At 42.9% G+C, this 17106-nt stretch overlaps 1 protein-coding gene across 1 annotated transcript in view; it reads right to left on the reverse strand.

The window, feature by feature from the left end:
- RNF217 (ring finger protein 217) overlaps nt 1–16675 on the reverse strand; it is a 112697-nt gene extending 96022 nt beyond the window's left edge. Inside the window, exon 1 of the mRNA XM_037139640.2 lies at nt 15710–16675. Coding sequence (XP_036995535.2) covers nt 15710–16582 — 873 coding nt within the window. The 5' untranslated portion in view covers nt 16583–16675. The remainder of the gene's footprint in view (nt 1–15709) is intronic.
- Nucleotides 16676–17106: the final 431 nt, after the last annotated feature.

Raw genomic sequence — 17106 nt, forward strand, 5'->3', positions numbered from 1 at the left:
GAAAACAGGAATTAGAAGTAGGAGATAAATACGTGTAAATACATAGGAATTAACCTAGGAAACAAATGACAGTTATCAAAAAACAATTTTAGAAAGTAAGGACAAAAACTAAGTAGAATTGCCAAAAATTTCTAGGAACTTCCTCTCTGAAGGGAAGGTTGACCAGTAAGACCTTGTTATCTGCAGGAATGGAAGGGTGGGAGATGTTATTTGTTTTAAGTAATGATGAAAGCAAAACTGTTGAGCAGAAATTAAAGAAAGAATTAAAAAGCAAATTGCAAAAAAAAAGTAGGAAGCAGAGAATTGTTCAACTTCTCGAATAAATTAATTCTGACAATGAGGAAAATAACAACTATAGATACCTAGTCAAAAGAAGTTTTCTTATTTTTTGGTCGGTGACTTGATACATGGTGCCTCTGGAACCAAACAATCAATATCAAACAAACAAAATCACCCCAGACAGGTAAAAGATGAGCCAGAATCAAGTTGAATAAAGATTAACCTTATGCTGCTTGAAGAATAAGACTGTGGTTGAGGTTTTATAACTTTGGGGCCTTTGAACAGAAAAGGCTGCGAGAACTGGCATGATATCCTGCTGTACCAAAGGCAATGTGGTCCCAAGACAGTTTTAAAGCCTAAATCCCAGTAAGTGGTAGAATGGGAGAAGTAACCATCTCCACTGTTTGCAGACTAGTGCAAACCACTGTCGTCTTGGTCAGGTCTACATCTTTACCCCGCTATTCAAAAGGAAAAAGTTCCTGTGAAAACTTCCAGAGGTTGAAATGGCGTAAAGCGAGATGCAATCAGCTTAGGACACATCTTGCTAACGAATGCACAAAATAAATGAAGATAAAGCAAAGATGCTCACAGACACAGTTCAAAGCTACAGCAGCCCCTTGCGGAGATGCGGAGATGCAGAGATGCGGACATGCTGAGCGCAGGCTCCCAGGAAAGAGCGTGGTGGGCCACTCTCACTGCATCCTGGTGCACTTTGCCTTTGTAACAGCTCGCCACCAAAGAGATGCTAAATTCCATTTTCACTTTTAGCCTCTTCTTTTCTTAAAAGTGAAAATCCTCTTTGATTTCCTTCCATTAGCAAAAACAGTACTAATGCAGGTCTTACGCAAAAAGGAAGTGGTACAGAGCAAACTTTCGAATACGGAGGGACACCTGTACTGTGACTGCAGCCTAACCCATTTGCTTGCTTCTATTCTTGCCATCCACCCCTCAGACAGCAGCTTATTCTCCACACCAAAGCCAGAATCTTTTTAAAGCACCCATTATCATTTCACAACTCTACTCAACTTGCCAGTGACTTCTCATCACAGTTGGAATAAAGTATTAATTCTCTAGAGGGGCAGCACAGTTCTAGACAATCGGACCAAAGTGTACCTCTGTGAGCTCCTCCGACCAGGGGCACCTTTTACTCCCTGTTCTTGAAACACGCCACACCTGTAGCCCCAGCTTTTGCAGAAGGGCTCTGCCCCTCTGCCTGCAGTGCTCTGCTCTGTGTCGAAGTCTTCATTCCACTGATTGTTTGTTTAGCTGTCACCTCTCCACCTGTATTTGCCATACAGTCCACCTGAGCTCGTCTCTATTCATGGTCACCTGCACACGTCTTTCTACAAGAGTGTTTTTGAGTGTGTACATGAACTTGCTCACTCCACCTCACTCGGAGACCCCTGACCACCCCAGCCCCTTTCTTTTGCCTTTACATCAACAATTTTTTAGACAATAACCAGTTCCAAATTTTTCTGTTCCCATAAATACAGCTTTCTCTTTTTACAACCACTTAAGTCAACAATCAACATCACATAATTCAGTCATAAACACTTCCTAATCTTTGTCTAGAAAGCTTATTTCTCACCTACTAAATTTCTAAACTTGCTAAGAGTTTAGAAATTGTCTCTTCTCACAGTGATTAGCATAGTGCTAAGCAAGAGTTCTGTGCTCTGTAAATGTTTATAGTAGAGTCAGAACACTCTAGCTCCTCACTCCTTTCTCTTAAACCAACTGAATAGAGCAGGTCCTTGAATAACATCATTTTGTTATAACCTTGGTGAGATGCTGTAACTTAACTTTTGTTTGTATCAATTAGCCTATATCAAAATTGGATGCATTGTAAGTTGATTCTCTTAAAGTTGTAGAACCTATTAATGACTTTAAGTGAAGACTGACTACTGTTCTAGGAACAGATATTCTATGGCTTGACCAAAGTGAAAGAAAAGAAAGTCTTGGCCAGTGGAAAATATTTCTCTATGTAGAAATCTCTGCAACTCAACTGATTATACATTATACTGTGTTTTGTTTTTCCCTAAATGTTGATTAGATTAATAATAATTCTTCCATCTTGTCTCAGCTACAGTCTTATGATCAGAAGCAGACACTTTAGCATATGACTGTGTAGTGTTAAGGGTAGTCTTCAGCCACACATGAGAATGTCATTAACCAGCCTGTAGGAAGACTGACTGCCGACCTTGACCTCATTAGCAACAAAGCGACAGGGTTTTGTCCATCTAAATTGCAACAAACCAAAAAAACCCAACCAGAATAATCCAAAAGTTCCAATAAATTTTAGCATCTTAATTTTCATTTTATTAATAATATATAATATCTTATTGCTAATTAATAATTGTGAAAGCAATGTGTTATAATTGGCTTCCTTATTTTTAAAAAATCTTCTTTCAGCATTTAGTGACACTGGGCATCTAAGGTTTATGTTCAATTTCTTTTGATACATTGTTTAAATAAAAAACAACTCACAAAGACCAGATGCAAAAAGGGACATTGTTGCCTGTGCTTACTAAATCACTATGCTTACTTTTGTATTTCCTCTACGATTATTACCATATTGTTAATGAAATTCAGCTAGTAAATTTACATCTTCCCAGATGTCAATCAACTGTTCTTGCAGCTAACCAGAAAGTGCTAAATTTTTAAACAAATGGGTTAAAAACTGAGGCAATTCATTTGGTTCCAAGTTTTTAAAATTTGTAGTGGTTTTTGAAGAGAAAAGCAAATCTGAAAAAACAGTGTTTTTCAGAAATCTTTAAAACTAACAGAGAAGCCAAGTATTTCCCCAGAGGGGGAAATTACCATCATTTCAAATATTTTCTTTCCCAGCATGCCTTCTAAGCTCTTCCTTTATCTTAAGGCTGAAGCCTCAGTGGTGACATTAAAAATTAACAACAAAAAAGAGGTAAACCCAAGGAATACCTGTTTTTGGTTGATTCAAACCATATCTGAAATCTATAAGTATACCTAGAAATGACTATGCTTAGATTTTTACAAATTGAGATGAGCAAATAATTCTCTTGTGATAATGAAACAAATACCTTTGAGACCTTGATACACATACACACACACACACACACACACACACACACAATTTTGATATAAAGTATTGACATATTGGGCATATAAAAATTCATTTATTTTAGGAGCTTATTATTTTCAAAATGTTTCATACACAATCTTGAATTAAAAAGGGTAACATAAAAAAACTCTTGCAGGAGGACAAAAATCCCCTACTCAGTACAGACTTCTTTTAATAAATTCATTCTCCCCACCAAGGTCCTACATTCATATAAAAAGGGCACACCAAGACCAGGCCATATCGAAGTCAATTCTGATTTGACCCCACCATTCTCCTTACACGTAAATGAATGGTGAACTCAACTGTAAACACTGGAAAAATGGCATTACCAAAGGAAACAAAGTCTAGTGAAATACAATGAACAACTGTTTTATTTTTCCCGCTGTTTGAAATTGTCAAGCAACCAGAGGAAAAAGCTGTAGTGATTTAACCTGCACCGTTCATCTCAGGGCAAATGAGCTTCAGGAACACTGACCAGAGTCCATGAGCATGCGATGAAACAAGAATCGACACCACAAAAAAGGAAGTAATTTGCTAGGTAGCCTGTAATTAGCCTCTGAATTTACAGTAGAGAATATTATTGAGGCAAATAGCTTAAGAAGCTTTAAAACGGGATTAGTCATTCACATGAATGAATAAACCCAGAATTGAGTTACCCGAGCTGAGGAAGGAGGGAAACACATCATACACGCGATACACGCCCCTGTGTTTCAGGGTGCACAGACCTCAACCAAGAAATTTTGGCGGTTATGCCTCTAGATATTTAAATGGTTATCGATGTGAGAGGACACTAAACAAATGATAACATCACCCAATTAAACGAGAAGTATAAACAATAAAAATACAATGGTGGGACAGTTAACAGAGATTAACTAGGGTAGGTAAATCTAAAGTGTTACTAAATATAATATTATTTTTGTATAGAATAGGACTGGACTACAAAAAATGTTATATCAACTCTTTTGATTCAGAAAGATACTCAACTTTTTCAAATAATAATTTAATCACTGTCAAAACTAAAATTTTGATAACAGGAAGAAAATTAAGTGGTGCTGAAATTGATCTTCAGATATTCCAGTTGCAATACAGTTATCTACATAGTTCATTTTAAAAGAGAATTGATTTTATATAAGTTTTGCTTAAAATTAAGTGAAGCTTTATATTAAATTATTCAAGAATAAAGCACAAAAACATCAATGTATATTAATCCAAATTATGAAATGAGTTAGAAATATTTAATTAAATGACAAGACATGAAATATTATTTTAAAAAACACATTAGAATTGAGGCTCAAAAGCGTTTACTGCCTAAATTCACACCCTTCCTGATTTTTGCCGGAAATAGCATGACAGTTTAAAAATACAGCTCCCGATTCTTTGACACCTTCACATAAAATGTCGGGGCCTAAGTCCTTTCCCCTTGAGTTTAGGCAGCCTTGTGACTGCTTCGCTCAAGTGACGCTGAGTAACTTCCAAAGTTAGCATAGAAAAGATCATGCAGCTCCCACTTGGGTCCCTTGAGACACTGGCCCTGGAGGTACCCGGCCTTCATGGAAGAAGTCCCCTGCCCTGAGACTACCACGCTGGCAACGCCACATGCAGGCACTTCTGAGACAGTGGCAGCTGAACACCCTCACAACAAATAGCCCAGTGAGCTGACACCTGACCACAACCCCATGAGAAAGCCCCAGTGTGAACTGGCCAGCTGAGCCCTTCCCAAATTCCTGACTCACATGTCATGTTCAAAATAAAATGGTTGTCTGATGCCCCTAGGTTCTGGGGGAATTTGTTAAGCAGGAGACACAGGAACAGAACGGGTTTTATAACTAAAGAAGGACCTCAGGTGCACATGGGGTACCAGGACACACAGTCAGGCCCTAGCATTCCGTGGGACTAAAACTTTAAATACATGGCAAAATAAAACATCAAAAATTCAGGTTCAGATATCTACTTTACTTTTTTTTTTACCAACCTAAACATATTATAATTCACTTTCAATCATTCACTCAGTCTCTTAAGAAATATCTATTGAGCAACCAACTCTCTCCGGGATGAGCAACCTACTCTCTCCCAAGCCTCGGTGCTAAGTGATGATTCGAAAGATGCTCAAAGAATAGTTGGGGGTGGGGAGGAGACAATTAATCAAACATAAAATCATCACACAGACATATAATGACAAAGGGGGATGACATACAATGTCAGCAGAGTAAAAAAGGACTCTAAAAGCCTAAACAGCAGGGACTGAAGGGGAGGCCAAGGTCAACCTCATCAGCAGTGTTATGAATGAGAATCTTTATGGAGAGCAATGGGGAGGTCTTACCAGTTTTCAAGCAAGACAATGAAATATTGAGACTTTCATTTATTTTATTTTTATTAAATTTATTGGGTGACACTGGTTAATAGAATCATATAGGTTTCAAGTGTACACTTCTATGACACATGATCTGTATATTGCGTTGTGTGTCCGCCACACAGTCAAATCGTCTTCTGTCACCACACATCTGGTTCCCTTCACCCCCCTAACCCCTTCCCCTTTCCCTCTGGTAACCACCACACTGTTGCCTATGTCTATGAGTTTCAGTTTTATATCTCACATAAGTGAAATCATATGGTCCTTTGGTAGTTCTAACTTATTTCCTTTAGCATAATATTCTCAAGCTCCACCCATATAGTCACCAATGGCAGTGTTCCATCTTTCCTTATGGCTCAGTAGGATTCCACTGTATGTATGCACCCCATCTTCTTTATCTAGCCCCAATTCCAGTAATGGAAGGACACTTCAGTTATTTCCATGTCTCGGCTACCGTGAATAATGCTGCGGTGAGCATAAGGGTGCATATGTCTTCGCAAATAAATGTTTTTGAGTTTCTCGGGCAGATATCCAGGAGAGGGTTTGCTGGGTCATACAGTAACTGCATTCTTAATTTTTTGAGGAACTGCCAGCTTGTTTTCCAGTAGCTGTACCAGTCTACACTCTCACCAGCAGTGAAGGTGGCTCAGCGGACGTATGAAAAGATGTTCAGCTTTACTAGCTACCAGGGAACTGCAAACCGAAACTACACTGAGACTCAGATACCTCCTCACACTCGTTAGAGGGGCTCTAATTAACAAGACGAGCAGTAACAAGTGTTGGAGAGGCTGTGGGGATAAGGGAATTTCATTGTAAATATGATTTTGGCGGTGTTAAAAATTTATCCATTGCCAACACCAGCCCCTGGCTTATGGTCTAAATAAATTTGGTAAACAAATACTCATTTTATGCCTACAACACACCAAGAGCTAAGAAATTGATCAGCAAAAAAAAAAAGGGAGGCATAGAGCAAAAAACAGGCTATTTAAATACAGTGAAATAAAAAGAATCTTATAGTGAGTACAAAGAGTTGTCAAAGGATACATACAGGAAGGATGCTTAATACAGGTATAGGGGGGTCAAGAATTCTCAAAGGAAGAAATGTTGAAGCTGAAACTGGAAGAGTGGGTAAGTGTGAAAGATGTGAATGAGAATTGGGGTGTAAGAGGAAAAAGTGGATCCCCCGTGACAAAACCTCCTGTCATTCACTGTATCGAAAGCTCATAATTAAGAGAGTCACAGAGTGGCTCAAGGAACAAAGAGAAGTTTAATATGGCTAAAGGTTTAGGGGGCACTTGCTGAGAAACAAAGTTAGGAGTGGTAAAGGGGAGTCAGGCTGCTCAGATACATGTAAACCGGGTTTAGATTCTATTCTGAAAGCAAGAGGCACACATCAAAAGCTTAAGAAGGGAGTGCCAAGACCAGTCTTGCACCCCAGGAAGAACGCTCTGGCTGGAGTGTAGAGAATATATTGGAAATGGTCAAGACGAAAGCAGTGGGGCCATGTAGGAAGCTGTGGTTGAAATCCAGGAGAGAAATGGTGGTGGCCTGGGCAAGGGCAGTGCCAGCAGAGATGGAGGAAAGTAGAGAAGATAGAAATATTTTTATAATTGAAAGACTTTGGTGACTGATCAGAAGGGGGAGGTGAGAAAGAGGAAGAACTCAATGATGACTGCCAAGTTTCTGACCTAGGTATAACTGAGAGAAACAGGGAACCACAAAGAAAGAGCAAGGCATTAGGGGGATGGGAGGGAAGAAGAGGAAAGAGAGTCTTGTTCTGAGAAGTTAAAGGTGTTTGGGGTGGGAAATGTCCAGGACAGAACTAGCTATATGGTACTGAAAGCGAGGCGTGACCTGGGATAGAGATGAAGGTGTGGGAGTCAGAGCGTATAGGTGTTACTGGAAACCACGGGAGTGGATGAGATTTGAGAAGAGAGAGGGTTTCGGACCAGGCAGACACCAACATTAACAGATGGTAAAATAAGAAACCTCACATGGAAGCAAAAGGAATGACCAGAGAGTTAAGGACACAGGATGGTACACTGGGATTAAAACTAAGTCAAATCATAGCGTTTCTAAACTCAATTCCTCTTGATTTCCTTACATGAAGATGAGGCAGATTTTGGTAGAAATCTTTCTCTGGTTCTAAATTTGGGCAAGAGCCTTCCACTTCTCCAAAACATGTAATTTAGCTTCTTCCTCTTCTTCAACTGGAAGACTTCTTATTTTGTACAACACATATAAACTTAATGGAAAAGATAAAATATATTTAACTTATAAATACAGGATATGGCAAAACTAGGTTTATAGTTGTGAACAGGCCAAATATGGCTTATTCTTTTATTATTACTTATTAATTATTGTATTATTTTCCATGTGGACAAATGTAAACCTACTTTTGTAGAATAACAAATTTAAAGTCTGTAAGAAGTTCATGAGTTTTACAGCTAAGCCGGCCTGAATTGAAATCCTACCTTTGCTGTTTTCTACCTACGTGGTGTAGGGCAAGTTATTTGTTCTCTAGAACCTTGAGTTTCCTTATATAATATTGCTACTGACTACTACAGTACATAAATGAAGCTGTCCTCGTTTTCTTTAACCCACTCTTATCAGAAAGCCAACCCCATTGCTGCCAATGAAAACAGCATTGATCATGGCTACAAACAATCCCCTTGTTGGGAAATCCAGTGGTAAATTTCAATACTTATCCTGTTGAAACTTTCAGAAGCATTAGACAAAAATGACTGTGTCTTCCTTTTTATTTTTTTAAATTTCTTTTAGGATTTTGTTTATTCAGTTTGAGAGAGAGGGGAAGGGAGGGAGAAAGAAAGGGAGAGAAACATCAATGTGTGAGAGAAACATCAAGTGGTTGCTTTTCCCAAGCCCCCAACAAGGGACCTGGCCAGCAACACAGCCATGTGCCCTGAGTAGGAATTGAACCAGTGGCTTTTTGGTTCACAGGACAGCACTCAAGCTACAGAGCCACACCAGCCAGGGCCACGTCTTCCCTTCTGAAACACTGTCTTTGTCTGGCTTCTGGGTAACCACCACACCATGACTCTCTTCACGCCCACCGGGCCCTCTCCCTCTCAGACTTCTCGCTCGTTCTTTTGTGCATCCCCAGCTCCATATGCGTAAACACTGGTATGCTCCAACTCAATCCTCATCCCCTCTTTCTATTATCACACCCCAGATGACCTCATCTAGTCTCACAGCTTTAAATAAATATCCTCTGCAGGTCCAAAAAGTTCAAATTCACATCTTCTGCTCAGCTCTGTCTTCTGAATGCCAGACACCAAATGCCTATTCAACATCCCTTCATAAATGCCTGAGCTATTCAAACTTGGCACCATTCTTCCTAAACTTAGTTCTCTCACATACAGTATTCCTCATCTTATTAAAGGGCAATAGCTCGAAACTTTCTCATAGTTTAGCTTCCCATCTCAGAGAAAATGCAAATTCTCTATGGCCTCTTAAAAACCCTGCCCAACACGCTTTCCCCACACCCTCCTGTTGTTTTCTTCACATTGCTCCCAATCTCCTTCCCCGTGCTTCGGCCACATGGATCCCTGCCATCCCTGGAACACCCCCGAGCATGTTCCTCTCTCTGCAACTGTACACTTGCTTCTCCCTTGGAAGTCCTCATGGTGCGCTCCCTCACTACGATCAGGAAGACCTATGTTCAAAAGTCACCTTGCAAAACAAACCCTCCCTGACAACTTCCCTCAAAATATTAAATATGTAAAGAATTCCCCCAAATTTCTTATCACCTTTCCCTTGCTCCTTTTTCTCTATAGCCCTTATTATATTTTACTTATTTTGCTGTCTGTCTCCCCTTCCCCAACCTAGTAGATAAACTCCATAAAAGCAGGGCCTTTATCTGTTCTCTGTATCCGTAATACCTACAACAGTGCCTGTACGTAGTAACACGCGTTTAGTATGTGAGTTAAAATTAAATAATGTGTTAAATAATACATTTTAATGATAATATTAAAATTAAATAATGAAATGTGTTAAAATGTTTAGATAACAGACATTTACCAAAGGCTTGTTATTATTTGTGGCAACTTCAACACTCAAGTATTAATTATCTCAAAATTGATGGGGCAAACGGTACTGGTAAAGTTGAAAAAGAATGCTTTATTCTAGGAATTATGTTCCTTTAAGCACTGAATTCTTATTTTGAGACAGAACTGGATTTGAAAAGTTCATTTAGTTTATTACATGAAACTCTTCTGACAATTTTGAACAAAATAAACAATTTTTAAAAAACATACTGTAACTTATAAAGATATGTTATATTGTCATGAGCAGTTCAAAATAACCTTAGCAAAGTTATGTTTTCTTTTTAAAGATTTTGTTTGTTTATTCTTAGAGAGAGGGGAAAGGAGGGAGAAAGAGGAGGAGAGAAACATCAATCAGTTGTCTCTCGTACAACCAATCCAGGCCTGTGTCCTCACCAGAAACCAAACCAGTGACCTTTTGCTTTGCAGACTGATACCTAACCAACTGAGCCATGCTGATCAGGGCAAACTTACATCTTCTTTTGAGTGAAGGTAATAAATATTTTTAAAGGAGCAAGATGTTTACTAATATTCATTTCCAGAAACTAGAAAGAGCTCTAAGAAGTAAGTGTAAAGGGAATTAAGTAATGTATGACTTTATTACTTTAGATTAAGCATAAGATGAGCTTACTAAGAGGTGTACTGTGCTTACTAAGAGGTTAGCTGGTGGTCCAGAATTGGTTTGATAAAATCTTCCTAGAAAGGAAGCAGAAGAGAAAAAGAGACCTACAGATGTCTGGGAACTTAAAGAAAAACTTATTTGTGCCCCCGGATAAAGCTGAGAAGGAATACTACCAACAGGGTCGTGAGATGGCTGCCTGAAGGCGTTAAGTACATTTTTCAAGTATCGCATGGTGCTTGGCAGACAGGCACCCAATACATATTTGTTAAATGTATACACGGCACACTAACACAACAAAGTCAATGATAAGAAATCACCACTCGGGTGTGTCCACATTGCCCATCGCAAACTCTTCATAAAAAGCCAGGAGCTCAAGTTCTAAGACTCCTCTTTCTGGCTCTCACATAAGAAGGAAGAACGCCTTTAAGTATAAAATCTGAGCTCTACTCTAGAAGAAACAAAATCTCCACTTGGGTTGCCACGTTAGGGAAGTGGTACTGGTTTCGTTATTTGAGATCTCTGCGGCAGCAGAGTGCAAGGCAGGCTTCCTCTGCGTCACCTGGTCTGCAGACAGCTGGGAGAGGCGGGTGACACCCAGGCAGCCCCGGACCAGGTCCTGCTGGCCCAGAGCTCAACCTCGGCAGTCCACAGAAATCAAATGCCAGTTACAACTGGACTTGAACAATAACAGAAAGAAAAGAACTTAAAGATAAATAAGGATATTGTTAAACAGATATTATTAAAGAGACGAAAGAGGAAAATAAGGGTATACATCAGTAAAGTAGGAAAGCAGCTGTTACCCCGCCCTCCAGATAAACACACACCAACAAACACACAAAGTTGAGACACAAAAGAAAATGCTTACACATGCCTCAATTTTCACTTTCCCAATCTGTGGAGTGACTTAACAGATTTCACTCTCATATTCTTCTTCACATTTTCAGGATTACCAGAATCCCACCTGACATGACATGATCTTTAAATTCACCTGCGAGAAGACAACTGACTGCATTTAAACTCCATAACCAAGGTGACAGTTTCTAAAAATATACAGGTTGCTTTAAAGTTTAAGGGAAAAATGTAGGTTACACTTTTACCCATAAAATGTCTGGGAGACTAGGAGTTTAATAATAGGATACATAAGCCTTGCCCCTGGGTCACTGATTCAGGATGACTACAGTAGACTCTCATTTTAGCCATTACCATCCAGCAGCTGTTTTGTCCAAAATCCGCAGGAGAAATGTGCTGTGTGTCGCTATTAATACTCATCTGACAGGTGTGTACATTTCACCCCCTATGCATCTGCCAAGTGCGACACTTTGATGCAGTGATGAAAGCTGCAACAGCTGTTACCTTTAGAAAGCATGCCCAGTTTTCTGTCTTTATCCTAAAGTATTCAATATTAATACTTCATTTTACAACAGATTCTACTGTCGAAAACCAAAATCGGGAAGAGATCTGTGGAGGATTTCTGAAACGAAATCATATCGTTTCATTACTTCATTTCATTTCACGAAACAGAGAAAGCAACAACCATTCCTCCTAGGAAAATGTAGCAAAACCCGCTGAGAAGGGCAACAGTTCCAAAGGCTCAGTGGCCTGTAGGAGACTGCAGACGTCAGGGACTATGCACTTGAGCCAGCCATGCATGCTCACATAGGCCACTGGGGAACGTGCTTCTAAATGTTGTGTACCAAAACACAACGCACCCAGGCAATGTGAACCAATATAACCCCACCACCTCTGTCATGGCGCTTTAGAGACTCTAAGCCAACCCCTATGCAGAGTCAAAGATTGTAACTTATCGGTTCAACCCCTCACCATGGCAACAGGAAACTAGAGGGTACCTACTGCACTGTAAAGCCATCCATTCAGGAGGGCTCCCCTCAGCCACAGTAACAGCAACAAAGGGAGGATCGTGTTTTGAAAAATAAAGCCATTATATCTAAACCACAGTGTGGAGGTATTTATGTCATTGACTAATTTGCTATGTGTGTGTGGATACAATGATGACAGCTATCCAGTGACCTTGACCACACATTCAGTCCAAGGCTTCCGTGGAAGTGAGACTCAACCTTGAATCTGCATTCCTGTCTGCCACACCCACCTCCATACCTTCTTTCAAAGAATGAAGCATCTCCTTTCAGGAGAAAGTTAATTTAAACAGGCAATAGGCCAACTCACATTTAGGATGCATTGTTTTTATATTTGTATATAGTACCTAATAGGGACTCTCAAATTATGTTACATAATACATTATTTGGCACAGACTCAAATAATGGTGAAAAGTCACTAACAACTTTTTATTTGAAATACATCATTTTATTTCAAAAGGTCTTAAGAACCCTGCCAAGTTCAGGCTCGATAGATTTGCTTCTGTCACACCCAAAAAACCTCATAAAAGAAGAAAGAAAGTACTCGATCTGCCCTTTTGATCTTGTTCAGCAGGGCGACAAAGGAACTCTGCAGTTCAATTTTGTTTTAATTAGAACTGGTGTGTTATTACAGACCATGGTCTGCAATTCCACTACATGGATGAGGAAATTAACACACAAACAAGTAAGTGACACAGAAACACAGATCCTTTGAATACAAGGGACCTTAGCACTAACCCCATAAATATAACAATATTTATATATAACAATATATAAATATAAATATATTTATATTTTTATATAAATTTTTATATATTTTATATATTTTTATATATTGTTATATAAATATAACAATATAACCTCATAAATATAACAATCACAAGCCCATATTTTTATCCAACTGAAAAAACCCATGCCATTTTTTGTATAAGCTAACATTCTGTGAAAAAACTCTTTAGTTCCAGGTATACTAGCGAACTCAGCACACCCATCAGTTCTGCTGTTGTCTTCTGTACAAGAACCATCAAGTCTTGTGTTTTGTCTTAAACACCAAGAAGCTCGGGGAGAATTCAGTGCTCACACAGAACACCCCTTCCCAGCCACGGTTTCGGGGGTTGCCTCACCCTTTCTGTGTCACTCACCACTTCCTAAATTCAATAACTACTAGTTTAGCATCTGTGCATATGTCAGACAGGGTTCTAGGTGCTAAACACACAGTAGTGAATAAATTACGTGGAAGCTCCTGTCTTCATGGGACTTCATTATACAAGTAGAAGATAGAGTACGTGAGCATTATGGGGAAGATAAAAAGCAGGAAAGGAGATCAGGCATGGGGGGTCAGGCTCATCTTTAAAAAGAGTGACTAGTGAGGGCTACAAGGGTCACGTGCATACAGACCTGGAAGGGGGAAGTGGGAGGAGTAAGCCAGTCAAGAGAAGGCCTCAGGGACATTCCAGGCACAAGCAGCAAGTGCAAAACCCCTGAAGTGGCAGAGTGTGGCCTGCGTGACTCATCTTTCTGTTGTGTATTATTTTAAGGAAAACATATTTTTCATTATTGAAAATTCTGTCCCATACTTGGGAGGAGGATCAGGAACCTACACACGATCATAAATGCTGCAGACAAGCTTTAGATACTATGACACTGCAGAGGAGTTTTTAGAGGCTGTGTATTGGGATAATACTTCACCTTGACACCTTCCCACTCCCATTTCTTCTCTCCTAACAGATCAAAACACTGATTTCATAAAACTAACTCACAGAAGTAAAACAAAAGCAAAAACAAAACCTGCTTTGGGAAAGGACCACCTTTAGGAAATCAAACTGCAAGGCTGAGTATCCAACCCACAGGGATTACCTCTCTTGAACTTGTAACCCAATGTATTTGTGTCTGGTGTTTAACATTAAGCACGACCTGGTATTGTTACTCTGTTTACATCTCATTACGTGCTACTTTGTATTGTTGTGTACACATCTGCTCTCACAGTGACTTCACTGGAGCAGGGCTCATAACACTGGAAATGCCTGAGGGCCACCACTTGTCTTTACACATGGATGGTACAATATCTGTTTGACGATTATGTCAGAGAAGCAACCACAATGAGCGGCCAACATCCTCCTCTTTTAAGTATCTGTTTGTGAATAAAGCCTGAAAGAAACATCATCATGTCTTACAGGCATGTGGATAATCTCAACCATCTTCAGCAAGTTACTGTTTGTGTAACATTCCATTCTGTCTAACTTTCCCTTTGCATTCTCAGTTGGGTACACTGCACACTTTCCGTCTAGACACAAGCAGAGATTAGCCCCAAAGCACAAAGGAACCACACTGTGCTGTGCAGGATCCTGTGTACTTCGCTGCAGTCGATGTTATTAAAGGAAAGGGCCTCAACATGAAACTACCAGATCCAGAGACAGTAAGACACTGTCCATACAGTTTACAAAGACAGACAGAAACAAAGGGAACAACTTCAGTGAATGTGAAACACACAGAAGTATCTTGAAAGTATATAAACAGTGGCCTGGAGGGTGAGGGAAGGCTTCACAGAAAAGCTGGCACCTACACAGCCAGGGTGAAAGATGAATAGGCCTAGGACAATCAGACACAGGATCAAAGGGCATTCAGGATTCTGCAAAACCCTGGCAGAAACATAACACACTGAGCACGGCCAGAAGAACACATTCACCATCAGTGAAGGAAAGCAGGTCTGTTGTACTCTTAATCTTTCCAAGAAAAAAAAAAAGCTTTCACATAAGGAGCTGAGGAAGAAAGTTTCACCCCCCCCCTTGTTTTGCTAAACCTCTTAGCTTTGCTCTCTCCGTTTTGATACCTCTTAAAAAAAATTAAGTGCTGTGCTGGCATAAAAGTTTCCTGAGAAAACGTACTTTAACTTTACTTTGGGGAAAAAAAATAAAACTGAAAAGTGGGCAAGAGCCGAGGAATAAATAAATTACAGTTCTGGAATATATAAATGGAGCAAATTCTTTTTTAAACAATCAGGTATCACTGACCAGAAACATTAATTCCAACCTTTCCGTTCCCTAAGTGAAAACATATTTATTTTATGCCCACAATTTGTTAGTTTCTGGGATACCAGGCCTATGAGGCACTCTCACTGTCCTCCTTTCTGAGCAAGCTCTGGCTTGCAATCTTGTAAAAGAAATAAGCAGAGGGCAATTCACGGTGCCTTGTTTTTTTCCGCGCTTGCTCAGAGCAGAGTTAAATTCCAGTCAAGCTAACCAGTGAGGGCAAAACATACTTAAAGAATTACAGCAACTGAGAAGTAAGAAACTGACAGAGGTCCTCATAAGGGTATCTAAGCACCTCTTCCTGTGAGCAGGGAGCTGGCGAGCTGGACTTCCTGGCCAGCGATTTGGAATGCTGAATGGGGCGCAGAGCAGGGGACATGGGGGGTGAAGTTACCTGGGAGCTCAGGTAGACTTTGAGGCACTCCTCGCACACGGCCTTCTTGCAGCAGGGCAAGGGCTTGATAGGCTTGTCTTCCAGGCACACCCGGCACATCAGCACCATGAGGGGCGCATAGGGATCCCCCACCCCACCCAGGCCAGAGTAGGGTGGAGCTCCCAGCAGGCTGGGCACTGAGAACGGCTCGGGCGCCAGGTAGAACTCCAGCTCGATGCTGCCGCCATCGGGGGACACGGGGTCCGTTGGGAGGGACGGCCGGTGGCTCGGAAAGGAGGCGGGGGCGCTGGGAGGGTCCATCACCGGCGGAGCCCGAGGCGGCGAGGCGGGCGGCGAGAGCGGCTCCGCGGCGGGGTCCTGGGGCAGGTCGTTCTCCACGCAGAACACCGAGCAAAAGACTTGCCTCTTGGCGGGGGGCGGGCGCCGTGGACCCAGCACGTCCAGGACCAGCGCGTCCGGGGACCCGACGCGGGTCCTGGGCTTCGGCTCCTCTCCGGGGGGCACCGCCTGCGGCTCATCCCCTCCCCCTTTTCGGCCCCCGGCTTCTTCCTCCTCCTCTCGCAGCTGTTGTTGCAAAGTCTGGGGGTTGAGGGGCACCGTGAGGGCCGGTCCCGCGGGCTGCCGTGGCGCCCGGCTCTCCGTCCGGCCCGGGGCCCGCCGGCTCCGCGCGGGCTCGGGGGCGCTCGGGTCGGCGCAGTCCGCGTCGCTTCCGCAGCCGCCGCCACTCGTGTCCGCGGGGACCGTGCACGGCCCGGGCGCCCCGCTGCCGTCCCCCCGCGGCCGCGGGGACTCGGGGCGGCCCGCGGCGGTGCCCGCGGGCTCCCCCGCCTCCTGGGGGCCTCCGCCGCTCACCGTGCTCTGCTCCTCGCCCATCGCCGCCCGCGGCCCGCGCCGCCGCGGCCCATCCAGCCGCCGGGACCCCCACCCGGCGCCGGCGGGCAGCGCGGGCAGCGGCTCGGCTCGCCCGGCGGCCGCGCTTCTGCTTCCGGGTCCCGCCGCCGGGCCCGGGACGCCGCGAGCTCCCCGCGGGGCGCCCGGCCCGCCGCTGCTCCGCCGCGTCCTCCCGCGCGGCCGGGCTCCGCCTCGCGGGCGCCGAGGGCCGCTCTGTCCGGGCGCGAGCGCGCCCGTCCCACATGCAGATCCGGGCGGCGCCGGGGCCCCGAGAGCCCGCGGCGGGGCAGGGGGGTCCGGAGGGCGGCGGCGTCAGTCCCGCGCCACCGCGCGTCCCGGCTGCGGACCACGCGGGACGGGCGGCGGGTGGGCGGCGGCCCTCGGGTCCCCGGGCCTGTGGCGCGGCCGCGGCGTCCCCCGGGAGGTGCGGTCCGAACGCCAGCCAGCGGCGGGGACCCGCGGGCAGAGGCCGGAGCGGGCGACCGCCGCTTTCTCCCTTTTCTCAG

Source organism: Artibeus jamaicensis, unplaced genomic scaffold (genome assembly GCF_021234435.1).
Source record: "Artibeus jamaicensis isolate MK-2021 breed Jamaican fruit bat unplaced genomic scaffold, CSHL_Jam_final contig_387, whole genome shotgun sequence".
NCBI classification, from domain to species: domain Eukaryota; kingdom Metazoa; phylum Chordata; class Mammalia; order Chiroptera; family Phyllostomidae; genus Artibeus; species Artibeus jamaicensis.